The sequence below is a fragment of the Anoplopoma fimbria genome, chromosome 10 (genome assembly GCF_027596085.1).
Source record: "Anoplopoma fimbria isolate UVic2021 breed Golden Eagle Sablefish chromosome 10, Afim_UVic_2022, whole genome shotgun sequence".
In the NCBI taxonomy this organism is placed as follows: domain Eukaryota; kingdom Metazoa; phylum Chordata; class Actinopteri; order Perciformes; family Anoplopomatidae; genus Anoplopoma; species Anoplopoma fimbria.
Window position 1 is genome coordinate 10,606,653 of NC_072458.1, and position 27,787 is coordinate 10,634,439.

The window sequence follows — 27,787 nt, forward strand, 5'->3', positions numbered from 1 at the left end:
TATGTTCCATTAAACCAGCTCAACAGCACCCTTCAAGGCCATACAAGAATCTCAAATCTGATCAGAGGATGCCCCAGTTAGAGTGGGTGCTTTAGGGTGCTAGAAGGTGCCAGAATGTGGATTAGACTTCCAGCTGAGGCGCGCAATTTGGACTTGCAACAGTTGGTGAAGATTTATCTTTGCCTTTTTTTTTTTTTCATGCTCTTTTGGTGCTGTAACTTGCGTTGCATATTTTCTTAGCAAACAAAGCCTCTGAGGTCTTACTGTAGTTCTGGTTCTGGCACCTGTAGGATTCACTTGCTTTGCTGAGTCTGTAGTGTATTGCCTGAGGAACAACATATCCCTCATTTGATATGGGAGTTAGAATGATTGGTGCTTTGGCGATGATTGTGCGTTGTGCAGGTCACTGCACTAATCTCTGTAATGACCGATTAATCGAATGCCGTGCTTTTTGATTGGCTGGCTGATGGACCAGAAGACCAAATGGACTAATTTAATTAAAGTTGAATAGTTGTCTGGTTCACTTCCGGATGCCTGGCTGAAGGGCTTCCTGGTTGGCGCTCGCTTGGTTGCCAGGTTGCCTGACTAAATGGCCGCTTGGCCAGCTAGCTTGTTAACCAACTAGCTGATTGGCTGTTGTGGTACACTGATTGGCTTGCAGACTAATTGACTTGCAAACAGGAAGGCAACATTTATAGCTGAGGGGAAGCTGGGAAACAACAGGAGCACGCTCCACCCAACTATCCTGCACTGATGACACTCTGATTGCAATCACAAACCAGGAACACAAAGGAACAAATAACACCCCCTATGCACACACACACACACACACACACACACACACACACACACACACACACACACACACACACACACACACACACACACACACACACACACACACACACACACACACACACACACACACACACACACACACACACACACACACACACACAGACATATGTTCAGAAATGCACTTATGGTTGCTATGATAACATGCATAACAAGCAGAAGAGAGTGCAAACACACAGTCGACAGGAACAACGTATACAGGGTGCACATGTACACAGAAACAAGCAGCACACATTGGTTTACACAGTTCCATTCCAGTTTGTTCTCTCGACTACTTTCTGCCCTCAAAGAAGCTTAAAAAAAACCATCAGTACCCTGTGGAGCTGCTGACCATTAGTGGAGTTATGCAATGCTTTGTTTGTCTCGCTCATGTGGACAAGCATGCACTTTCAGTTGCAAATGTTTTATGAGGAATAAAATGCACTCAAGTAATTTTGTCATACACGTATGCGTTGCTGGAGACATGTTGAATGTAAACACAACTTGTTGGTTTGGAATCTCCACTTTAACGTTTCGAGAATATACAGCGCACGCACACTTCAAATGTTCCCAATATCCTCTGTTTTTCATCTCATCCCTCCGTCTTCTGAGGACGTCTGCAAGCTGACCAAAGACATGTTCTGACTTAAAAATTATTGGATTTGTCCATTGGGCGGAGTAAAAAATGTATCCAAAATCCTCGGACAAAATCCTCAATTTAAATAAAGTAATTAATTGGATTATATGACTAAACTAAATAAATAAATAGACATGCAAATAGTTTCCTCCACTATTCTCAGTGGGTCATTCCCCTCCCTCATTCGGACCTCCATCACACCGAGCAGACTAAGCTCCATCCGTTCCCGCCCCTCCACTTAGCCCGTTACAGTCTGTTCCGCTCTCCCTTGCACTCGTGATGAACTGAGCAGAGCAGGTCCCATGCTGTTATGTTAAACTTCCCTTTCGCCACTCGCCACGCTACATCCTCCGCCACCGACGGAGCCCCTCTAACTCGCCGCCCCTCGCCGTCTGATAAAGTGAGAGGAGCAGGTCCCATGCTGGCGCGTTAAAACCTGCCTCACCCGCTCAACCCCATTAGATCCTTCGCCATCTATAACGCCGCTCGCACTCCCTTGCCCCTCGGCCCCAGTCACTAACACCCTTTCATTATGGATACTCATCCCCGCAGGGGGCTATCACTTCAAAGACACCCCAGCTTTCCTCTTCCCTGTCTGCGTGGAGAGGGTGCAGATGACTGTGGGTGGGGGGGAGGGTTAGGGAGGGGCGTCGTAAAAGTGACTGAGCCGGGGCTCGTGCGATTTATGTATTTATTCATCACCGAGGAAGCTGCGTATTAAAAGGTCGGGTAATTTTCCAGGTCACTGACCAAACCCACACAGTGAGGAAGAGAGGGGATGGAGAGGAAGGGGGAGAGAGAGAGATGGCAAGAAAGTAAAGGCATGTTTGCAGCTTGACACACATTGGTGCATTCACACCTCACCTGTGTATTTGTGTGTGTGAGTGCATGAGCCAAGTTTGCAATGCCCTTCTATGAGCGTGCACATGCTGTTTGTTTGTGCACGAGAGGCAGAAAAAAAAAAGTGACTTCTGCACATGGGCTGCGGTTAATGAGTTTGAAAGGTCAAACGCCTCTCAGAGAGATTAATGGGGTTTCCTGGGCACGGGGGTTGATGGTTTACGAGGCCCAGACGGACGCATTTCCAACGTGACGGTCATTACCACGACGAAGGGGGGAGACGGAGGGAGGGACTCACAGGCTGCGGGGTGGAGAACAGAGTGCTTCTGTCCTCCTCATGTACGTGTCTCGATCATTCTTGTGGATGTATGGTTATGTGCCTACAACCCTTAGCTTTAGGTAAAAAATTACACTGGATATTTTATCAATCATATCAATTGCAATCGGCACATTATGGCTCTGGATAGATTTTAGATACAACTTATTTTCTACTACTACTGTACAAATCTATAGTTCATCGAACTGCAACATTTAACAGAAAAGACAAGAAAGCCAATTTAACCGCAGGTTAAAGAATACTTAATCTCCCCAAAATCCTTAAAATGCGTAAACAGCGAAGACCAGTTTTATTTAATTTTCTTAAAAAAATAAAAGAAAGGGTCTACTGCAGGCTTTGTGTGCATCACTGTCACTTGTTGTGCTTCCAGGTACCGAGGGAGACTCTAAATGACAACACCACGATGGTCAGCTGGGGAATGGCAGCCCGTTTGATGGCGACAAGTTTAGAATACCTAATCAATAGTGTCAATGCAATGATTTCTGTCAATGTAGCGTCTTTGATGGAAACTCCACCAATTTAACACATCAAACCGAATTACATTTTTATATATATATATATATATATATATATATATAAAAAAAGAAAAATAGTCTCAAGTGATGTCCCTTAAGCTTCATTACTAGCATAAAACACCCAATCTCTGTCCGAACTGCTGGCAGTTAGATTTGCATCATGGGTAATGTAGGCAGCGGTTTTGGACAAAGACAAAGAATACAATTTTAATAATAAAGTCATGAAAAACACAATATAACTGGTTTCTTCTTTGTTTTGAACCTTTTTTTAAACTGACCATCGTGAAACCGACAATATTATAAACGTTTGATGCTAAATTGCTGGACTAACACTTTACTGTCAGATGTTGACAGCACCTGAATGCAAGACAGATACACAGAGTAGCCTGTATTCAGTCCCTCTGTTTTATCTGAACGCGTTAGCAAGTGCTGCAGCTTGATTCCTAAACGAAGTTAGTAAACTGCCAAAGTTTTCACAACCATTAGCGCAGGACTGAGAGTGTGTTTCTAATGGACAGTGTATGTAATTGTGCTTGAGGACGTGAGAAGGGCTGATCTTCACAGCCTATATGCACAAATGTTACATAACACAGTTTGGAAAAAGGGTTAGTAGTAGGTATAGAAAGGAATTCAATTTTCATCAACAATCCCTTCTGTGTCTATATTAGGAGGGGCTGAAAATGGTAGAGAGGAACGTGGGACAGAGGAAGCATGACATAGCATTTATTCATGTGCAACAAAGTAACGTGGAGTCTTTTTCTCTACCTCTCCAGTTCTCCTGAACATGTGTCATCGGGTCAGACGTGGCAGAGGAGGACCAGCGGACATGAAAAGCACATTAGGAGGCGGCGTTCACAGGTCAGCCGGCCTCAGCCAGAGCCAGCGAGGCGGACACAGACACAGCAGAGCAAAGATGGAGAGGGGACGCTAATGGCAGAGGGATGGAGTGTGTGTGTGTGTGTGTGTGTGTGTGTGTGTGTGTGTGTGTGTGTGTGTGTGTGTGTGTGTGTGTGTGTGTGTTAGACGGTGAGAGAGCAAGACTGTTGGGAGCATGTGCATGAATCTGTGAGTGAGAGAACGACTTTATATGTGTGGTTTATCTGTGCCTCATGTTTTAATAAGATGAGAACCCATCATAACTGTTACATAACTGGATCTGGACGACTGGACAACGTTGCCTCAGCTGCAGCCAATACACAAGGTTCAAATCATGTCGGATGACCTCGTGCCCAAGACAGCATTTCCCAAAGACTGTGCTAAACGTATTGAACTGAGGAATTATTATAACCTAAATTAGACGGAACTTGCAGAAGAACAATAGCATTTATCCTCAGCAAGTGCCCTAAAATTACATGGAAGTGCCTGTTGTTACGACGGTCCATCATTACAAATAAAAAAAACAATAGTTCAAAAGATGTCCCATTGGACCAAAAAGCCTACTTGTCCAAAAGCCTGAACAGAAACGCAGATACTTCCAAAGGCCCAATGCTCCGAAAATACAAACTGTCCATGCAAAAAACATAAGCACATTGATATTTATTATGCAAAATGACATCATCTGATATTAAGATTTGTTTCCTTACTGGCAAAGAAATGATCTACTCTTATAACTCATTGCATTTGGTGGTTGGGTTGGTAAGGTTTAGACATCAGTATGAGATTAGTTAGGATAAAATATCAGGGTAAGTCATGTTGGGAAGAAAATAATATTTAGACTGTAATGTCATCCTGCAAAATAATTAGCCATGTGCTTCTGTTTGGGTTGGGACTTTTAGGGTTTTGGAATAATGGACCGTCATAACAATGTCAAGGCACCAAATGACATAAGACGATGTTATAGTTAGAAGATCCTCTAGCGGCAATGGTAAATGAGACGACAAAAATGTGTTTGGTACTATATAAAAAAAAAAAGGTGTTTCCAATCAGAATTCCCACATTATCTTGCCAAAAGACTATTTACAAAGTCTGTTATTCTTTAAAGAGGCAGTGGTAACTGCACATAAACAAGCTGTGTGAGTGTGTGTTTGTCTTTTTGTACCTTCCAGGACCTCTGTCACCTCTGTGCCAGTGTAATGTGACTGCCTAAACCAGGCTCAATTGAGGCTGATGGTCTCTAAGCCAACATCTGAGAGGGAGGGCAACACATTTAACCTCTGGAAGAGCAATGCCTTTATACACACAGACACACACACACACACACAAACACAAAAGGTTACATTTCCTTTCCCAGCACTTTCCTCACAAAAGCCTCAATGCCAGATCGTGATTCAAAATAATTTGATGCGTCAGAGCGTGCACGGTCAAAACTGCACAATGGAGAGAAAATTTGAGAACACTTTGGAGTCACACAGGGTGATTTGGTACTTGAAATATGCAGATCAAGGCTCAGTTGAAAAGAGGCATGAGAAAAGCAGGCCAAATGATGAGGGGTCAGGAGAGCCACGTTTTCCAACAGAGCCTTTTAAGGAACTGGAGTTTTCAGGTGTGATAATCAGAATGTTTTTTGTATTTGTCCAGTACCTCCTTTACGTCCAAATCTTCTAAGCCCGAAGTTTCGCTTACCTCAATAAATCTTTCCTCATGACTCAATCTTAAGCCGAAATGAGTGGGAGATTCTGTTTTCACCATCGGAAACCAAGGAAATGAAATGGAATGTGTGAGGGTGGTAGACTGACTGAGCTCCGCCGAGTTGTCAGTTCAATTCCCAACGTGCCCGCCCACAACAAGCTTCACATAAATGCACTCAGTGTTTACTCTCAATGCAAAACAGAGCCGAGCAGAAATCTCTGCCAAGAGCGCGGCTCCAGCTCCGCACAAACCAATGACATTCATCAACTTCAGACACCTCAGGACTGAGAAGCCTGCCAACAAAAACTCCTCTAATCCATTAGTATCCCAACATACGCAGCAAAGATGAATAATGTGTTTGAGGCATCCGTATAAAAATCAAGCTAAAATACGTCTTTAAACACCAGGATGCTGGTGGTGTGGGTGGTAGGAGGCATTTATTAAATATTTATTAAACTTTTCTTTGAATATAACCTTTGAAGAACCTTTAGAGAACAGTCCCTTGAGATGGTTACATAAAGCTCTGGCATGAGAGCACAAGTGCATTTGCGAGCAGTGCTCCGGTTGCATTTTATTGTTGGCTTTAAGACTTTTTTGCCTCTAATTTTCACACAACCAACAAATAGTCCAACTCATACGACCACATAAGGTCGTAAAGTTTCTAAAGCGTTTCCTAATTAAGAGCCCCTACCGGTGGCAGGAGATCAATACGTCCTCATACCTAAACCTAACGATCACAGCATAATCACGTGCTGAAACGGTCTTAGATTATGGTTTGGCTTAAAATAAGTATGTTTGTTACATAACTTAAGATACGTATGTAAGTTAACCAACATATTGTAAACTAAAATAACTATGTTTACTTTTGCTGGGACATGAACAGCGCTTTCCTGGGTCAAAGTCCTGTGTTTGTTCGACCTAACCTTCAAACCCAACCTCCCTACATGGACTTTCTTGCTCGTAGTACACCGTATCACAATATGGTAGATGATCATTTTTTATCCATTTCCTATGGAAAAACCATGATGCTTACCTTCGACTATACACCTGTTATTTTCTACTGTAATATATAGGATAATTGAGCTGAGCTACATTAAGGATATTAATGGTAGAAATATAAAGGTCTGACTAGCTGAATACATTAACTGGATACCTGAGTAACAGGGGTTAAACTCTATTTGTAAAGCTAGAAGAAAATACTAACCGAAACAATAAATTAGCAGATTTATTGATGGTGAAAATAATAATTAGTTGCAGCAGTAATTTCATTGATTATATGAGTGCACGTTCACTGGTTCAAAAAGTGTAAACTATGATTATTTCCATTATCACTTAGTGTTTGTGAAATATTTTAATTGTTTCATCTATAAAATAGCTGCACGGTGGTGTAGTGGTTAGCACTGTCGCCTCACAGCAAGAGGGGCACAGCAAGAGGGGCTGGACAACCTTCTGTGAGGAGTTTGCATGTTCTCCCCGTGTCAGCGTGGGTTCTCTCTGGGTTCTCCGGCTTCCTCCCACAGTCCAAAGACATGCAGGTTAGGTTAATTGATGACTCTGAAATTGCCCGTAGGTGTGGATGTGAGCGTGAGTGGTTGTCTGTCTATATATGTCTGCCCATTGACAGCTGGGATCGGCTCCAGCACCCCTGCGACCCTTAACTGGATAAGCGGTTACGGAAGATGGATGGATGGATCTATAAAATATCAGAAGTTTACCTGAACCCAGGGTGATGTCTACAAAACCAAAAGTCATTTAATTCACAACAATATAAAAACAGAACAAAAGAGAAGACAAAAACAGAAGAGCAGAGGGTTTTTATATTTGAGAAGTGAATGTTGGATAATGTTGTCAGATAATATGAAACAACGTTAATGTTAATGCCTGTGGGCATTATCCTTATTTTAAATAACATTTAGTGTCTCTCTCTCTCTCTCATTCCCACTGCCTATGTTATCAGTTTTCTCTCCCGTGCTGAATTACTTTTCATTGCTGCGATCATTTAATTATCACCCTCACTAAATATTAACATTTTATTCATTTTCATACAGTTCTCCATAACAACAACAAGTCGGTTAAGATGCGTTTGTTTACACTGATTCTACTCGGTGGATGCTTCTCAAAATAGACAAAAAGAAAAAAAAAAAGGTTTGGAAGACTCTTTGATGGAAACGTGGATGCAAGCAGAATATGCACAACTATGTGAAGAAGACATCCGCCCAGACGACAGCCTAAGATGTTTCATCATAGATCCATCACTAAAACGACTATCCAAATGTGCACTCCGTCAGCAATTTACCTTCATGTGTCACAGGCAGCTGCACAGAGCCCCTTCCTCACTGTCCAATATGGCTGAAACACCTGCTAAACCCCCCCTCGTCTTACTGCCTCCCACATATGCACACACACACACACTGCTCCTTCTCCCCCTCTCAAACATCCCTCCCACCCTTTCCGATGGCTCATTCTTGCCGATCCAGCAGAATAGCCCCGTTGCTGTAGTAATGTCCTTACCCCGAACAAAAGAAATCAGGTGACACTATCGGGGTTCCAATAGACACACATGCTCTCTCTGACACACACACACACACACACACACACACACACACACACACACACACACACACACACACACACACACACACACACACACACACACACACACACACACACACACACACACACACACACACACACACACACACAGCCTCTGTCAATGTGTTCCAGCCGAGTGGGAGGTAAATAAGGGATGTGGCTGAGCTGCTGCATGGACTCGTTAGGAACCCAAGGTCTGTTTCATTACATGTAACATACAAGTGGCTGCAGAACAAAGCAGTGGTGGCAGCTTACAATTCCCTCATCACCCGCTCCCTCCCACACGCCTTTACTCCCCTCCAATTTCACTCCCGTCACTCCCTCATCCACCACTCCTCCGTTTTTTGCTTCACCTCAGCCTCTCTCTCTCTCTCTCAGCCCGTCGACCTGACACACCTCTTCTGCCTCGTCTACTTGTAATGCATCTTTTTTTGTGGTTTCTGATGAGACTCCTCATCCCTCCCTCCCTCCCTTCATTCATTCATTTCCCCCCCGCACACCTGTGCCTCTACCCTCCATCCTGAAAATGACAGCGTCCCAGAGGGCCTCGACGGGAGAATGTCACAGCCCTGCGCCTGCCATCTTCACAAATCACTCTGACCTTTCTCGCTCACAGAGGGCACGGCGGTCCGATCCGACGCGCTAAGGTCCTTGCCAGCCAAAGACGGACCAGAGCATCGGGACCCGCCAGCGGCAGTGGAGCAGAAATAAGCCTGCATCAATCACAGACAATTAGTCCCAATTGATGGTTGGGAGGGTGGAGAGCTCCTCCTCCAGCGCTGCCAATCTGGCAATTGCTGGTAAACCTAAAATTAGTCAGTCAGATTGCTGCTAAGTACTAATTTTCAATACTGATTCAGTAATTATATGATATAGGAGTGGGATTTAATAATGGATAGACTCTTTAATTATGTTTTGTTGGAGTTAACAGTAAACAGAGGCTTTGCATCTCGCTGTAGCAGCGTTTTTAAAATAGATGGCATATCATTATAGAAATAACACCAACGCTTAACAGTCCAGTGAGACGGAATGTTTGAGTGATGCACAGTTACAATAGAGACTTAAATAAAATAATTCTTATTTGATTAGACTGCTAAAAATGGGCGGGCTTAGAGTTTAGTGCAACAAACACTCCTCGCTTGTCGCTTAAAGTTGCAGGTTGATTGATGATGGATGTCATGATATTATTAGTTGAAATTGGTTGGTGCTTAAAATTCCTATTTTGTTTTACAGGAACAAATTATGATTTTGTTATAAAAATACAAAGAAATTTTGTAATTTTTGCAAAATGTATGGAATTTCAGGATGTTTGAAATTGCAGAAACTTATTGGACAGATATTGATGTTAGCTGGGTGCAGAACACTATGAACACGTCTCCCCGAGGAGGGGGACTATTGATAATGGATCACTCTGCAAAACCCAAAATAAATCAATTAAATTGTTAAGGAAACCAAAACGCCTGGTAAAGCCAACATTATTTCTAGCTCTGAAGGTTCAGACCGAACACAATGCAGACTTTAGAGGTGGAGGATTGCGGAAAGTCAATGAAAAGACTCACATGGATGCAAAATCCTCCTTGGCAGTTGAAACTGAGGTGAAGAAGCAATCAGGCAACTTTCAAACATTTCAGCTTCAACAAAAAACATATTGTTATGCCAAGAGAGCATGTGACCTCGCTCCATAAACATTCAGACGCAAGAGAACCTAGAGAGAAATTAAAGCACCAAGAGCTCCTGGTGAGTTCTAAGTCAATGGGTACATTGAGATGGAATTAAAGCTGCAGTCTCTGCCGCAAAAAGCACAGCATTCCACCGACACAAAACCTTTACTTCTCGCTCTGCTGCGCAAGTGACTTTCTGCACTGACATTGAACCTTGGCGGTGGGGTCCTTCACGGCTATTTTAACCTTTGAGACAGGACAGATGCTGATCGGAAACTAAACATACATTTATTTAGCAGTGGCGCTATAGTGGCTTCTCAGCTGTTGGAGAGCTGACTAAACCAGTCAGTGTATTTCTGACATGTTTCGTAACACGGACACGGTGACTTTATTCCCGTGTCAGCTGTGAATTCAAAAATCACACATGATGACATGAGAGGTTTACGAGGCGGTGCCACAGGTAAACAATAGGCTGAATGCCTGCCAAGAACATTGTGCATTCTGACACGACGTCAAACAAAACTCAGGGTGATCCCAGAGGTCACGCCGAGACTCAATCACCCTGCTGCTCTCCATCACTCTGCCTCTGTTGTTCTGTACCTGGCTTGTGCCCTCTCTCGGCTCGCTGCGGAACGGATGGAGGCGGAGGGGAGGGAGGGAGGAGAGGAGAGGGAGAAGTAAATGAGATCCCGATGAGATGCCAAGGTGTGTTAGCGGTGAGGCGTGGGGGAATGAGAAAAAGCGGCCTGAAGGGAGGGGGCAGGCTGGATTGACTGTTTGAGTGTGTGTGTGTGTGTGTGTGTGTGTGTGTGTGTGTGTGTGTGTGTGTGTGTGTGTGTGTGTGTGTGTGTGTGTGTGTGTGTGTGTGTGTGTGTGTGCCGCCGTGGGATAGTGGAGCTCTGGCTCTGCTTGCACGGAGAGGCCACGTTCTGCGTTTGCCAAGTCAGCTCAGGATGCGGGATGCATGTACAGGGGAGGAGGAAGAGGAGAGGAAGATGAGGAGGATGACATATGAGAGGACAGGAGGGTAGAACAAAGGAAAACAGGAAACCCAGAGGAAGACAGAAGCACGAGACAAGAATGCAGTTACGGGGATACGCTGTTGGCACATGAGAAATATAACCAGAGACAGACAAACACGACGGGACATTTAAAAACTGTGACTAAAATCCACTAAAGGGATTAAAATACAAACAAGAACAGTCTGCAAAGTTCATGAATAATGATCAAAGAGCCTTGTAAATACTTTAATATAACATGATAGGAGGTTTAAACAGAAAATCCAAAACACGGGAAAGACTTATGCACACATTTCCTTTGTTAAAACACAAGTCCCATGGCGTTTTGCACTCATGGACAGGCAAGTGAATCGCCTCATTTAATATGGATATAACAGCAGAGAATTACAAAAAAAAAACGTGTTTCCTCCATCTCCCAAATCTGCTCGAGCAGAAAAGAAGGATCGCTGCCAATACCAGCCTTCGGGAGCGCACTGCTTTCACTGCAATTAATCGCCGTCACAACATCAATTAAACAAAAGCTGGGCATCCAAATCCGGCTACCCAGCATTCCAGGGATCCAAATCAATCTGGCGAGGAGCGCTCGAGAGGAGTGTGCGTGAATGAAGAATGTGTATCTATCCGCATGCACAAAAGTGGCAGGAAATGTCACGGCACCGCATATGTGTATGTTTCCTAGGAGAGCTCGCATGCAAAAGCGAGCCGGTGTGTGCATCTGATCCAGAGTTGCGTGTGTGTGTGTGTCGGCTGCAGTGCATTAATGTGTGTCAATGATGTATGGCTGAGAAGTGTGCCACTCTGGAGTATATATGTAGGTTACTGTATGGATGTGCTTGGCTGATGGAGAGTGGGTTTGCACGCACCTAAAAAATCCAAAGGGTTTTACCTTGCCAATAAAAGCCCCTCTTTAGAGAGAGAGAGAGAGAGAGAGAGAGAGAGAGAGAGAGAGAGAGAGAGAGAGAGAGAGAGAGCCTGGGGGTCTGAAGCCATTATGTTCTTTTCCACTTCACAATCTCTGAGCTGATGAGGAACACTTCCACGGCTTCACCTGAGCTGGCCGGTCAGAAACACACACATTCAACCGGCTCTGTGCTTTTTTTAGTTGGGACTTATAGAAGTTCTAGATTCATAGTATCTTGGCTCAGAGTATTTATCTGTGGAGATCTGCCAGGCTGCTGGTAAACTGTGAGACCACAGCAGCAGCAGCTCCCTCACTTTCTGACACACTCCAGTAAAGATGCACTGGAGGAGGGGGGGGCAATTAAACGAGCCAGCAATCCAAATCCGGATCATCAGCATTTAATCATGATAAAATACATTTAAAAACCTCAGTGATTTGTACACTCTTCACCTGCATTACTGTTTCCATAATGAGTCTTTGTTTAGTGCTGACGGAAAGACAAAAAGAAAGTAACTTGAGACAAATTAAAAAAAAAAAAAAAAAAAAAAAAGTCTGTTTCGTGAGAGAAAGAACTGTGATGGAATAAATAAAGGAGAGTTGGAAGCAGTGGGGATAAACAGTGTGGCATCAGCCTCTGAATGCATCATGTTGTCCGTGGCTTCAGCATCAGTGACTGTTAAGAGTTCGATAAAGACAAAGAAACCAGTTGCACAAAGATGCCTAAATAAATTCTAAACCGTTATGACAGCAGAGCGGGGATTTATTTATTTTGGAGAGGAGGACACGGTCGCCTGAAGGGAGCTGACTTTTCCTTTCTGAATACATCAGAAGCTGGATGTTTGGAGCGGACAGCGGTTCTACTGTGTGGGGAAAACAGGAATGTGGGACTCAGTTTGTTTTCTTCAGAACAAAAACCATTAAACAACTCACGCAGTCCTTTAGTGCGCAATCTGCAAAGCTGAAGTCAATGATGTGAATGATAGACGCGTGTACGTGTTTTTATGAGCTATTCTACTTATGTGTCCGTTTTGGTTTTTTACAAGCAATTGAGTGACAAAAAAAATTGGTATTATAAATAAAGCATATTTATTCATTATGATCTGTATTTTTCCTGGGGGAAACGCGTTGAGCTTACTGAGCGCAAACGCGTAAATCTGTCGGCTTTTTGAGACGCGTCTCTCCACAACCGGCCAAAAAAAAACAAAAAACATGTTCTCCTTCACGTGCGCGTCTGGTTTAAATGTGATATGTGATTTAAAGGCTGTTTTGACTGTTTATCCGCTTCTTAATCAGTGGAAAGAATGCATTTGCTTCCAATCACAGGACAAACGCCAAAACTCTCTCCTCCGCGGACATCCTTCTCTCGATCAGCGCTTGCCCGCTGCAGAGACTCGGTTTGGAGCGAAAGATAAACACACACATACCTTCCTCTGCATGACAGTCTCCCTCTATGTTCAGCAATAATATCCAAAGCATCGAAACCAGCGTTTTACGGAGATCCATGTTTGTCTGGGCAGTTCTGCGGGGCTCTTGTCATCTCTCTCCAGCCTGCGCGCGACGCACCGCAGCAGAGACGCACTAGCGAGCGGGGTTTTTTTTTTGGTTTTTTTTTTCCTTCCGAACGGAGCGGATGCAGTCTGGGCAAATAGTGCGGGCTGATCGGGAGCCACGCGGCCTATTTGATATCTCGGGGGAGGGATTTGCAGACGTGATTGACACCGCGCGGGCTCAATGGGAGGCGGGATGTTGGAGTCGGTGAGGGGACGGGAGGGGTCGACCTATCGCGGAGCTGGGACCTGAAAATCACGGAGCCAGGTGTTTCCGACCCCGCAGGAGTGTCTTTATACTGACGGTCCTCTTATAGGACGCGGAGGGAGATCGCTAAATTAGGACCTATCACTCTGTCGAGGAGTTAGGAGTCCTGCGCTTGTTTAATGATCTCAGAAGGGTCCTTAAAGAGGGGTCCAGGTGGTCTTCAGTTTTTTTTGGAATCAAGTGGTTGCACTCAGGTCCAGTCTGTAACTAAGGGGTGACCTCATCGCCACAAAAAATTGAATAACATTGCAAAACAATTTGGGAAAATCTTAGTTGAATCCAGTTAGTGGCTGATTTCTATTTATGATGAGCTCACAATTGTTTAAATTGCATTTGTGAAGTTAATTGTACTTATTGTTTGTATGGACAAACCTGTAAAGATTCAGACTTTAAAGCCATTATGTGTAGAAATACATCAGTGATGAACAGCTGGGAACTGACCTGGGAACAGTTATTTGTTTAATGGTCATATTTAAAGTGGACCAATGCCAGATTTTTGGGTGGAAATAAACGCATTAATTTCACTGTAAGAAATAAACGTAATGAGAAAACTCTCATATTTTATTGAACACACACAATAATTCAGCTTAACGGTCAGAGCTCTTTCTCCACGGATGGTTTGGAGGTCTAACAATGGTTCAAGATTTTAGAGGGGTATATACTATGCCTCAAACAAACTGAACTGCTTGTTCCAGCTGCACATTATCTCTCCCCCCTTTGGCACGCATACTCCTTTTTTCAGCTGGAGCTTAGATGTCAAGGCCGGTGCTGCTGTTTCTTCTTTAGGCAGAAAGTCGTATGTTGAGACAACAGCACGTCATACAGAGGCTACCTTTGTTCGGTGTCGAGTTCTGCTTTTGCAACGCCTGCATGCACACGATATTCAGAGTTAAGCGAAACAAGTAACATACAAAAGAACATACTGATGAAGTGTCACGACATCACAGCATTCATAGCAGAAGCTGTAGTTTGCCCGTCCTTAGACAACTTATACAATTACAAGACATAAACCAAATACAACAAGAGAAACCTGAGGGCACAGATATTCGCCTAAGCAGTTTCCATTTGTGAAAAATAATTAGCGTGAATCTGCTCCGTGATTTGGATCCTCTCAAAAAAATTTGGGGGTTCTTCCTTTGCCCATGCTACACCCTTCTACCAAGTTCCATGGTAATTGGGCCAGTAGATTTATCTGCAGTCCTGCTGACAAACAGACAAACAAACTGAACCGAACCATTCTTCCTACTTCTAAGTACAACGCTAATGCTGTCGCAATCATTTAAAAGATCATAATGTCACACAAATGTGACTTATAGTGGCTGTAACGTTTTTTCCACTCTCATCATAAATTAGCGTGAATATTTAGTCAACTTGGGCAAACGTTCCAACTCAACTTTGCAGCAACACGTCGGAATTGAATCAGCATAATTGACATAGTTGAACATTTTATACTCTTTTTCTTTTCACACCTATAGTCCACAAATGGACTCGAGACAATTTCTATAATGGAAATCACTTCCCTCCTCGGGGGACTATTGATTTGATGCTACTTAAAGTGAGGAGACGTGTTCATAGTGTTCTGCACCCAGCTAACATTATCGAGCCTTGCTACCTGGTTTGTTTGTGCCTCTTCAGACAGCGGGAGGGCAAGAAGAATAGAAACGAGGAAGTGCCGTTTCAAGGGTTTGCTTTATTGTAACACATGGACGGCACTCAAAGGCCCTTTGCTCTATCTCTGCTATAGCCACACGCGCAGAGAAAGAGTATGTAGAAAGCATTGCCCTGAATTGATCGTTCTCAGAGTATCGCTTTGAAAGCAATACAGTTTATTGCTGATTGACAAGCACGATGAAAGCTTTTTTCCCCTGTTTTGCAAAGAGAAAACAACACGGGTTGAATCTCAGATCGGTTGAGTCTTTCCAGAAAGCTGAAAAAATATTTCTCCAAGGTTCATTCAAAATTTTAAACAGATTTGGCAAGTACACGCCCAGTTCTTTTGATTAAATTAAGTCGTATTCAGAAATGTGTTCTCATTATTTCGCTTAAAGAACAATTCAGGCTAATTACAATGACCCAATGTTGTGTAATTATGTCCTCAAAAAGAAAATTCATTCTTCTTTTTAATGTTTAATACCGACCTTGCTTTTTCTACACTTGGCTCCCTGAGTAAAACCTGAAAGCAGAGTTTAGGTTCCATTTACTTTTTTTCAACTATTGATCAAAGAGTTCAAAGCTGAAAGCTGAGACTTCCTCAAAATCATGAACTGGCCATAGAATCCCCCTTAATGATATCGAGCCTCCACTTGGCAGCTCTTCGATATGTACCACCAGCCTCGGCTATTTAGCTACTTTTCAAACTTTAATGACGCGCTAATGAAATGGCTAGTCAGCACACCCCAATTTTCCCCCTCAAGCGAGCCCTGCTGCTGCCTGAATGGAAATAGCTTTGTGATAAACGCAGTGAGTACTTTTTACCTCCAATATGCACACACACGCATAAACGCTGTAAACACTATATGCTCCACGTTTAACGGTTAAGGCTCATTATCGCTGTCAGCCTCCTCTCCATCCCTGTTCTCTCTCTGCTCGACCACGGCCTCACACACATAAACACACACACACATACAGATGCACAGATTATGGGGCCATCAGTCTGACTGATCCTCCCCAGCAGGAGGGCTGGTAGCCTCGGCTCTGGGAGCTGATGAACATGATCATCTGTCCTCCTCTGTGGTCATTACTCACCGAGGACAGAGGCCAACAGCCCTCCTCGGTCACTCTGAGCGGCTCCGCTCACAGTCCATTACGCACTGCAACTATCCTCTGTGCTCTCGGTCTCACATCACAAATCCGCCTCTACCACATCTGCTGAATTTGAAAAAATAAAAAGACATTTTTAAATGTGTAAATTGTCAGAGTGAAAGCTTTTTACTGCTCGTGTCTATACTATAATTTCTGACTGCTTTCTGAACTCTAACTCTTTAAAGGTTTATATAAGGGATTCAGATTATTAATATAGCAGCGAACAACTATTAGCATGTAACGATATAGTGGAGTAATGTCTACCTGTGCAGAGAATGAAGTTGTTTTCCCTCTGTGTGTTGTAATCTGAGTTTCTCTGTGCTTTGTTCACATAGCCTGGCCAGCCGCACGAGCCTTTTAGTGCATGTTAGCGTGCCACACTGGCTAGCTAGTCGCCGACGCTCTGTACTGCTTTCATATGGCAGTTACAGCTGAAAACACTGTCCTGAAACACCAGCGTTTTAGCATAAGTGTAGCGCCCACCCTTGGGTTCCCCCTTGGATTAACACTGTAAGCTCTGTCAGCACTTACCACTGTTAGCTACTTGCTGCTGGCTCAGCCGTCGCCATGTTGGGAGCCGTGTGGAAGCACTAGATATGCTCTGACTACGAAATGAAGCCCTTTTAATAACGGTTACAAATAAAAAGTTGTATTTTTTTTCTAAAACAGCTGGGCTCTTTAGTTTTTACCAAGCATCACTCAATCAGGACTAAATAGTTTATTTACCAGGGACTATTTCTAACTGCGCATTCATTCTCAATTGTGAGTAATTTTGGCAGCTTGACAGTTATAATAAAACTGTTTAAAAAACTACAATGCCCACATGTATTATAATATAGGAACATGTCAGCAGGCGCAACATTTGTGGGTCACTTATGTGTTTTTAAATTGTTATTGAACAACTGTTCAGGTCTGTGGCACAGAGGTATAAGCTTCTTTAGCTTCAGCTACAAACACACCACGGACCAGTTAGTTGGTCTTTTCATGGGAATGTTTGACCATAATAGATCAGAGAATAATGTCAGCCTTAAGCATGTGAGAAAAGCTAGTCCTCCATTATACTTGATTGCTTTCTCGTTGCACACATACACACATTTTTTCCCCCCTTGGCCTCTGTCAACACATGCCCACACACGATGGCTAAATCAGCTGCCATGTGTTTGCATTATTGATCAGAAACACAACGACCAGAGGAAAAAAGAAAAGGTTGTGTATCACAACCTGATACAGTCCAGAGGGGGAGTGTTGAAGCAGTAAATAAATGTCAATTCCAGCACAAGTCTCACACGCATATACGTTCACCCAACTCAGTTTTGCAGGTTCATTACCATGCAACAATTTCATGCTGATGCTCTCTGCTGGCCCCGCCCTCTCTGCTCCTCCTCCTCCTCACACATTAGAGAGAAATAGAGGGGAGAAGAGGGAGCAGAGGCACTTGACCTTTTTGGTTCCCTTGGCCGTTTCACCAGTCATCCAAGCAGAACGAGGGGGAACAAAGGGATAATGGGAAGAGAGGTGTGTGTGAGCGCATACATGAATACGAGCATGTTAGTGTAATCACACTCTTAATCACACAAGTGTGACTGTTTAAGACTGCGTCCACACTAAGCTGGCTAATATCTGAAAATTGTGATTGCAATAAACTACCTGAAATTTAGGCCGTTTTTGTTACGATTTTCGATTGGAAAGAAACATGAGCAAACCACAACCTTGTTAGGTAAGGAGTGGGACAGAGAGCCCTGTTACTCTGCTGAGTGTCAGCTGTTGCACCATGTAACCCACAAAGGTACTGATTCGAATTTCAGCAGATTTTTGTTGCACTCCCCTCCCTCAACAGTTTTTGTACCAATACACATATATAAGTTCAATCTCCCAAAGATTCCACTCCATCTCCATGGTCCCCAACTGTCTACTATTGGAGTAACATGGAGGCAATGTCGTCTAACAAAGTAAACGTGAATAGAGAGGAATAACAGCTGTATTGTGTGTTTAGAAATGCTGACTTTTGAAATAGGTCAGATGGACGGGACAGTTAGAGTTATGCTTTTTTACTTTTCTTTACAGAGAGAAAAAAACATGTGTTTTCAGAGTGAGCTGACTGATACCCAGGCCGGCACGATGACGCTGGTCAAACACACGCCAGCGCTCTATCTGAACGGATCAATGTGTGTCAGCTTTACCCTTCCTCTCGACCCGGGCTGGACTCCATGCTGCTTGGCTTCAGCGATCTGCCGTTTTCTATCACGGATGAAAATTTTAACACGACTTAAACGTAATTTAACCAACTCTCCAATGGAACAGACAGAAAGACAGTAAAAGGAAAGGATGCATGAGAAAGAGAGAAATAGAAAGTATGATTTTGTGGGTCCAACACAATCTCATAGCAATTTGCGAAAATGTCACAAAATAAAATCTATTGGTCTCGTGTTCAGGGACACAAATTGCGTTTTTTTCTTGTATCGCTTGGAACGACTTTCTTTACGTGACGACTTAGGTTTAGGCAACAAACCCACTATGTTAAGTTAAGGAAAAATAACATGGTTGGGCTTAAGTTTAGGCAAGAAATCCACGAATGGTTAGGTTCAGGCAAGAAATCCACAAACGGTTAGGTTCAGGCAAGAAATCCACAAACGGTTAGGTTTAGGCAACAACGTGTCGAACACCGGTCTCCTGGTTGACAGTCTTGGCTGTTAGACACAGCAGGAAAAAAAGAGAGGGGAGGGCACTGGAGAGAAACTGAAACTTAACTTTTATTGGGTGATATTCAGCTGTAATGAAGTGTCATTTTCTGGTTCATCAGGTACATGAACATAACTGCACTGCTGACTTTCTTGCGTGTTGATTAGAGCCATTTCATATCTGCTGTATGTCTCCAGTATGAAAGGGGTTTTAGTGTGAACATGGTGCAAGTTACCATGTTCACACTATAATAATATAATAATAAGGCTGACCAGTTTCAGTCAACCTGAGAGAGAGGAGGGAACACAATCCTGGGTGTTCCCCCCCGATGCCAGTCATTTTTTAACACCCTCTGAGACCAAGAGGATTGAAGGGGGGGCTGTGGTGGGAGGTGAGAAAGGGAGGAAAGACGGAGGTGAGTTTATGGGGCAATGGAGGGAGGTGTTGGAGAGAGCGGCTGTTTGATAACAGTAGCCTACAAGTCCCTGATGTATAGTACCAGAGCCGTGTTATTCCCAAGACAGCACCCTGAAAACGCTGCCAAGTGAAAAGGTGTTAATGTGTCTTGGAGAGAGATATACGCCTACACACATATATACAGTACACTCACACACACACACACACACACACACACACACACACACACACACACACACACACACACACACACACACACACACACACAGGAAGCTGTGGTGACTATAATAAATACAGAGTGTTTTAAACGGACGCAGGGGAGCGGGCGTCACTCTTTTCTTTGTTGGAATGGGCGCGTGGACAACTGTCGAGACAATTAGCTGCCGGGCGTTAATCACCACAACGCCATCTCGTAGCGAAATGAGATTACAGATAGATTCTAACAATATCTCTGCACAGATTGTTTTTATCGCCTTCATTAGTATTTCTATAATGGCCTGTTTGTGATTTGTTAGTGGATTTATTGCAATCATGCTTTTCTTTTTATTAATGCAAATTAGATAATAACCTTTGCTTCTGGTTTTACTATGAATCAGAGTTTGAATTGATTGTAGGACGTCACAGAGTGAGATCGTAGAGTGGAATCTGATTAGTAACTTTGAGACTTAGGCAGGACGTCGTGGAGTCACTTTTTTACCTTCACATCGGTCCGGGCGGCTCGTCCGGTGGGAGAAATGGGTAAGGCAGCCCATGGGAGGACGACTGTCATTGGCTAATGAGTCATCGTATTGCAATTAGTTCCGGGTACAAGAGTTTGCGGTGTCATCAAGGTCATTGGAAAGTTTTGGGCTGCGGTCGCACAGTCCTTTTATTACTTAGGAAGGTTCCTAACTCCTAAGTCGGAAGTATTTAAAGCTGGTAAAATTCTCTAAATGAACAGGAAAGATTCTTTAATGCTTCCCTTTTTTTATCTCATTTAGCATAGGATACACTGGACCATCCTATATAAGTGAAAAAGATAACGTCCCACAATTCCTGGAGGCAGCAAGACTGAAAGCAGAGCACCATTCGGCAGCCAAAAACATCCACAGTCGCTGTTACTATGGATACATTGAATTAAGTCTGATTCTGTTTTCAATTTTAAATTGTACAGCATTGAGGTTGTAACTGTTCTCATTTTCTATGTTTAAAAAAAAAATCATCCTTAGCATAGTATAAGTGCAGTCCAAATCTCTGACCATAGCGTTTGTCTTAGCGAAGTCCTTATGATTTCTCCGTCACATCTTTCCTCGACCTCCTGATGTTTTCCATCGAGGTTAAGAAAAAGCAGTTTAGGAAAAGATATAGGACGTCATTTTATTTTTTTGCATTTTTTGACCGCAACCTTGAAGTCACGTCTGGACATGCGATGCGCTCAGTGCTAGCAGATTATTTTATTTAGTAACACTACAAATACAACAATACTCTGATGCAAGTTAAATCCTGCATTTAAAATCCTAAGTAAGTACTAATACAGTATTAGTATTATTATAATTGTTTTAATGTAAAATCATAATATGAAAAGTAACTAGTAAATATAGCTGAAAAATATAGAACAATATTAATTCTAGTATTTAGTGGCGTAGTAGTATAAAGTAGAGTAAAATAAAAAATTGTTGTTAATCACAAAAAAAAAAATTGTTGTTAATCACAGTGCATAGGTAAGTCTACGTTAAGTGACAACATATTTGGTATTTAGAAGCTCTAATCTTAAATGTAAAGAATTCATATTGACAGTTTTAGCATTTGATTTAAACCTTAAATATTCGTTTCGAAATATGGTTGATGATTAAGCAGCTTAAATTACTTGCAGTTATTTTACTCTGGACTTGGCTGGATGGAATTAATTATCTTAAGAGTAGGTGGCACATATCTCACTTTGGAAATAGACTCTTCCATTAGCAGGATCGCACTTCTCGTGGACGCTGTGGCCAATATAAAGAATCCTGTGTAATTGAGGTGATGCTGCTTTTGAAGTGGAACTGTTTCCAGATGGGTTTTTTTGTGTTTCTGACCTGACATTTTGGGCTGAGCACTTCGGCAATTAGGATAGCAAGGAAGCACAGCGGGGTTCAATTTTTAATGCCAGTCTCGCTCACACCATTCTGGACAAGCATGTTAGGGAAAAAAAAAATCCCCAGATTATATTGAGAATGTAGTTATCCTGAAAGGTATGAGGTTGCTTTTGGCAGAAAAGATAAAAACATGAGGAACGAATCCTGCTCTGTTGTCACTGAGCAAAAACATCTTTTTTTAAATCTTTTCCTCATCTTTTAATTTTGTTACCAGAGGGTGAAAAGAGAGAGTAGAAAGAAAGACAAGAGGGAAGATGAACACTGAGAAAGAAAAGGTGTGGAGTAAAATGTAAATGTTTAAAAGAGAGCATGAGAAAAAGAGGGATGTTGAGGTAGAAAGGAGGACACAGTCAAATCAGGGCCAAGCCAACTGTCAAGTAGCCATGTGGCAGTTTGCAGATAAGGCCCATGACTAAGTAATCAGGACTATACAGTGTGATCCGCTGCTCGCCCAACACACTCCCGGATATGACATCTGCCTGGCGGCCTCATTTTTCTCCCACAGCAGGCCGGTTCTTAGGCGACTCACTCGGCAGGTACTCAATCCGATATCGCCTTTCCAAAGGATTGTTATTCCGGCCGCCGCTGCCACTGCGCCAGTATTTTTAAATATCAACACAGATAGCGCAAAGCTATCGTGACTCCAGATAAAGTTCAATTATGCAGTTTACACAAACGGGCTTCGGTTGCGTATGGAGCTGCGTGTGTGTGTGTGTGTCTGTTCCTCTTTAGCAGGACGATACTTTTATATTTAAATCTGTGTGTGAGTGTGTGTAGGTAGTCCGGGGCGGTTTATCAGACGCTGAATACACTCTGTGCAGGTGATGGCGAGATTAGGGAACGCCACTGTTTCCAATTTTTAGAGCCGACTTCAGACAGACAGGAAAATGGAACGACTGTGACTTCTTTTGCTTTTTCATCACCTCTGTTTCGTTTCTTCAACCGCCTTTTTTTTGTTGCTTCCTTTCCCTTCTCTCCTACGTCATCATACCCTTCCCCCTTACTCATTCCTGTTTTGATCTTTGCTAATTATTTTCCTCCTTCTACCTGCCTGCTCCATGTTTTGCTGTTGTCTCACTCTCTCTTGTAGTCCCAATTCTGTAGCAGTGGATTGAATGTAAAATGATGACTCTCTTAACTGCTTTTTACTACCACTAAAGAACAAACTCAACAGTCATGAGTTTATAGATTCAGAGTTCTGGAAGATTAGAAACTTAAAGGTAGAATGAGCAAAAATGTTACCCAAGGAAAAACTGTGATGACACATTAAAATCATTTTAAAACAAAAAAGTCATAAAATAAATGTCATAAGAATTCCGGTGATAACATCTTGCAGTTACAGTGACTTAAATGAGTGTAATTACCCAGTGTTTAAGGGGGAGTGTGCTAAATATTTATATTTAAATTAAATAAATAAATACATATTAATGTGTATGATTGTGTTTAAAGGTAAAGAAAATGCATTAATAAAAAAAAGAATTATAATATATAAAAATTATAATAAAAGCGATCCATATTTTTTTGTAGTAGAAAGTAGAACATGGGCTTCTAGAGGACAGGCCAACTTTGAATGTTGTGTTCACAAACTTCAACCGAAAAACCCATCTCATTCTGCCTTTAAACTAAATTCTAGTCCAAAAAAATGGAAAAGCAAAAAAAGATGTTAAAGTAAAACCTCTAGAGAAAGAGAAAAACTGCGGGGTGTTTCATCTTTAAGGCAAAACAGCGGTTGGCCGTGTTAGCAAATGTGCCAAAAGTATGAACTATCAACATAGCTGCACATGCAAAACCAACTTTGCCGGCTCCAGCTGAGAAAATAAAGCAGAGCGCTGCAGCAGTCAAAATAAAATAGTGTTCCTAATAACCAGAGTGATCCCAGCAGCCGTTAGGCACATTTTTCCGGCTTGTCCTCGCAGAGGAAAGGTGAGAGAAAGAAGGGCATGAAAAATCAATTGAGTCAAGTATGAGGGAAATAGAAGGGGAGAGAGAGAGACAGAGAGAGGGAGAGGAAGCAGTGCACTGAGAGTGAAAAATGTGTTGGTTTGTCAGCATGGGCCGGACGTCTCAGGAGACGCTGTTGGGAATTCATCACCAGAGACAAATTATACGGCAGTGGTATCCCTCTTTCCTTAGTGGTATCCCTGTTTCCTTAGTGTGTGTGTGTGTGTGTGTGTGTGTGTGTGTGTGTGTGTGTGTGTGTGTGTGTGTGTGTGTGTGTGTGTGTGTGTGTGTGTGGCTATATGATTTTGTGTTCAAAAACTCGAGAGTATGGACCAAGTCATACATGGTTAACTCGGAGCCTGCGCTGCACAATGACACTGTGTCATTACACTATTGACCTTTTTAACCTTTTATATGATACAATAAAAAGCATCTTTGATGGAGCTGTATGTAGATAAATGTATTTGCATATTTGTTTGGTTTTGTACATCAAGGTCTGGATTCTATTACCAGATATATTTATATTTGTTAAAGGGGCGATATATTCTCATTTTCAGGTTGATACTCACTCATACATGTATTTTGGGTTTCTACTCAAACATGTTTAGATGCTTTAATGTTCAAACTAAAACTACCGCCTAGCAGTCTATCCAAAATGTCATCACTTCATAATTTTATCTTATAAGACATTTCTGTAAAATTGTAATTTAATGGCTTATGAAAATTGTGTTACGTGAGGTCACTATGACTTTTGACAATCTAATCAAAAAAAGAAAGAACTGACTGAGAAATTCTCTGCAGACGTTACTGAGATAGTGTGTGTCTCAGACCAGAATGAACCCGACCAGATGTATGTATCAAAGATACAACAACCTGAAAACATGTAGCCAGCAACCAAGGCAGAAAAATATTGTATTTTTCTTAAACTGACCGTCTCAATATACCTGCATTCACCCCCCTCAAGAACCGAGGCTCCGTCTGCTCTGATTACGCAGCGTTTTATCGGTCTTCTGTATCTTGCAGCGGGGGACTTACTGTGTCTTAACTACAGGAGTTTAGCGACACTTCCACCAGTGACTGTATAGTTGTGACAGCACAACCTTACCATAGTCCTGTTGGCTCATTTAAAGGGACAGTTCACCTCAATTTATCAGTTTCATGTAGGAATTATTGTCTTTCAACCATAGTGCCTTTATGAAACTACTCACAACAAGGTCTGTGCATTATTTTGGGTCATGATTTCTGGAAAACGGCATTACTGTTGAGTTTATCAGATGTAATTCTTTGGCCATGTAGTCACATTATATGGAGAGAATGCAGACATCTCTAAGGCTGATATGTCAAACACAAGACACCTCATATCAAAACAGTGTAGAATGATAAATAGCACTACAGGTAGGAGGAAAAAAATGTATTTCTGATTTTGGGGTTAACGGCCCCTTTAAAGGCACAGTTTCTGAAAATGAGCTGTGTGCATTTGTCCATCGAAATATAGCTCCTAGACCTGCGTTATAACCAAAAAAGACATGTAAAACTCACTGTATATGGGACCTTTAATATCTTAAACTAAATATATCATACTGAGGACCTAATACACACACACACAGTTTCAAACAGCTGTGATCTTATTTGCTGAATGTAGCCCACTAATATATTTTGAGATGCAGCACATCATTGTAAAGTCTCAGCTGCAATTGTTTTGTAAGTGACACCTAATCGCGTTGAGCACTGAGTTGCATTGTTCGGCCTCAATACACAAATACAAAACGTGCAGTGGTATGAGCGGCACACTGTAATTAAGCAGCTACCTAATACAGGGCACAGGGTGTGTAAATTAGATTACAGCTACGCAAATCAAAGGTAGTTTAATAATATCTCCACTACAGCAATTAAGATGTACAACTTTCTGCTCACTGTAGTCATAGCGACGTGACATGAAAAAAAAAATCTATCTTCAACTCTCCTGCTGCTCGTCATAATGAGCATCAGTGGGAAATAATGCACACGCAGACGCACGCACACACCACGAGAAGCTGCTGGCACATCAGAGGGAAGGTTAATAAATCACATTTTGGAGAAAACAGTGAGAAATGTGATTGCAAGTATATTGGAAGAGTTTAAATATGAAAATGTACAGACAGTCGGCAAAAAACACTTCAAAACTAGAAAATGAAAAGAAAAATGTGGAATGAGATTTGACTGGAAGGCGTCCTCAGGGTGTCCAGCAGTGGCTGGATAGCTGGGAGACATGAGGTTACAGTGGGGCCAACTGAGAGGACAATATAGAGAGAAATATGCATCGGTATGAGAAGAGAAAGAGACAGCCACACAGCCAGACTGCTGCATAGACGCGAGGCATGATAGAGGCCTGTGAATAGGGTCAAACTGTTTTTATCACCTCTGTTTATTCCCTTGGTGCAGGATGATGAGGACTTCAAATAGCACTAAGATTGGATCTTTTAGAAAAAAATGAATATGAATATAATGGTTGGAGAGCGGCAATAACACTGGCCCATTTACAGCACAAACCAATCTCATATCAATACACTGCCACAGATTGGGCTGTGGCAGAACTGAGGCGTTCTTCGCCATTATCTCGAAGCTCAACAGACGGCAGATCTTCTTTTCTCTTTTTTTTTTTTTTGGCCACTTTCAGAAAAGAATCACCAGAAGTGGATTCCAGTTGACAGCTTGGTGCAGAAAAGCTGTGGGTTGCATATGTTATTATAGAGAAAGGAATCTCTGTCTGTACGTATGTTGGTGTTTCCCTCGCATATCTTCACACTAGGCGGCTGCATTGATGGGGACCTGAGGGCCTGCAGTGTCAGTGCAATTTGGACATGACACATTGAGTATCAATAAACTTTTAAGAAATAAGCAAACAGCACTCTGTGCAGCAGAGGGGGCGGGGCTTAGGGGCTCTGCAGACTGAGTGGAGCGTGTTGTCTTCAGAGGGCCTTTACAGGCGCCGCCTAGTTGATTGTACTTTCCTTCTGCTGCTGGATATACTAACATCACGACTGAACTGTCCATCACTTACCAAGATTCGATGAGTGACCATCGAATTTATCAGTGATGATAAAGGAATTGGAACTATATCTAAAAAGTGACTGTGAGAGCAGCATCAAACCCTGTCGTATATCTGCACTGTATCATGGACTCATCCATTCCTGCTTTTCTAGCTCCATTTACTAAATGAAACAGACCATCAATGCCAAAAGGAACAACACAGCATTTTTCTGTGATCTACTTCAATGTTTATATGTGGCCATGTTATATATTAATATGTTATTTGATGCGGTAATGACAGCTTAAAAGGGTTGATAAAGCTATCACCTCTTCCTCAAACAGTGGCTACTTACACAAAAAGTAGCCACTGTTTGGTTATTGTAAATGGACTTGCATTGGTAGAGAGCCTTTCTAGTGTTCCTACTCAAAGCGCTGTACACTACATGTCGCCATTCAACCATTCACACCCATTCATACACCAGTGGCATAGCCTCTGGGAGCAATTTGGAGTTCAGTGTCTTGCCCTTTTAAAGGTAATTAAAGGATCTTATGGTCCTAGGTGCAGAATTCTTGACCACAAATCCAAATTCAAATCCCAGATACAGAGGTTGATTCCCTTGAGAGGTTCTTTGGCTTGTTTTTACCATCGGAAAAATGTTGAGTGTTTGGGATATCACAATAAGAGGTGGGAAGATGTGGTGAACAAGCCCAAACATCATGGCTCCATTTAAGCATCTCATACCCAGACGAAAAGGAAAGTCCCGTGGCTTTTATGGGACCCATCCGAGGAGGTAGCACTGACACAGGAAATAAAAGATTTCTAACTTTGGAGGAAAAAAAAGTTTTGCATCTCTCTGACGAATGCAGTCAATTTAGGGAAATCCAAAACAAAAAGGTTTGAAGCAAAGTCAACTTAATAGCAGTCACAACTTCAGTATAAATAACTGCTTGTACAAAAGAGCTGACAGAGGACTTCATCTGCCTCTTCAGCAAACAGCTGCCTGCATGTCATGTTTTAGTCTGTCAGTTGTCAAAAGGAAGTTGTTGAACCATAATACATAACTGTATTGACATTACGCGACAACTTCCAAACACGCGTGGCTACT

The 27,787-nt window shown here is 42.4% G+C and overlaps 1 protein-coding gene across 2 annotated transcripts in view; it reads right to left on the reverse strand.

Annotated features, from left to right (window-relative positions):
• The window catches only part of LOC129096804 (ephrin type-A receptor 7-like), a 155,311-nt gene extending 141,709 nt beyond the window's left edge, over positions 1 to 13,602 (reverse strand). For both annotated transcript variants that reach the window (XM_054605457.1, XM_054605459.1), the window contains exon 1: positions 13,329 to 13,602. In XM_054605457.1, coding sequence (XP_054461432.1) covers positions 13,329 to 13,407 — 79 coding nt within the window. In that variant the 5' untranslated portion in view covers positions 13,408 to 13,602. The remainder of the gene's footprint in view (positions 1 to 13,328) is intronic.
• Between the last annotated feature and the right edge of the window lie 14,185 nt (positions 13,603 to 27,787).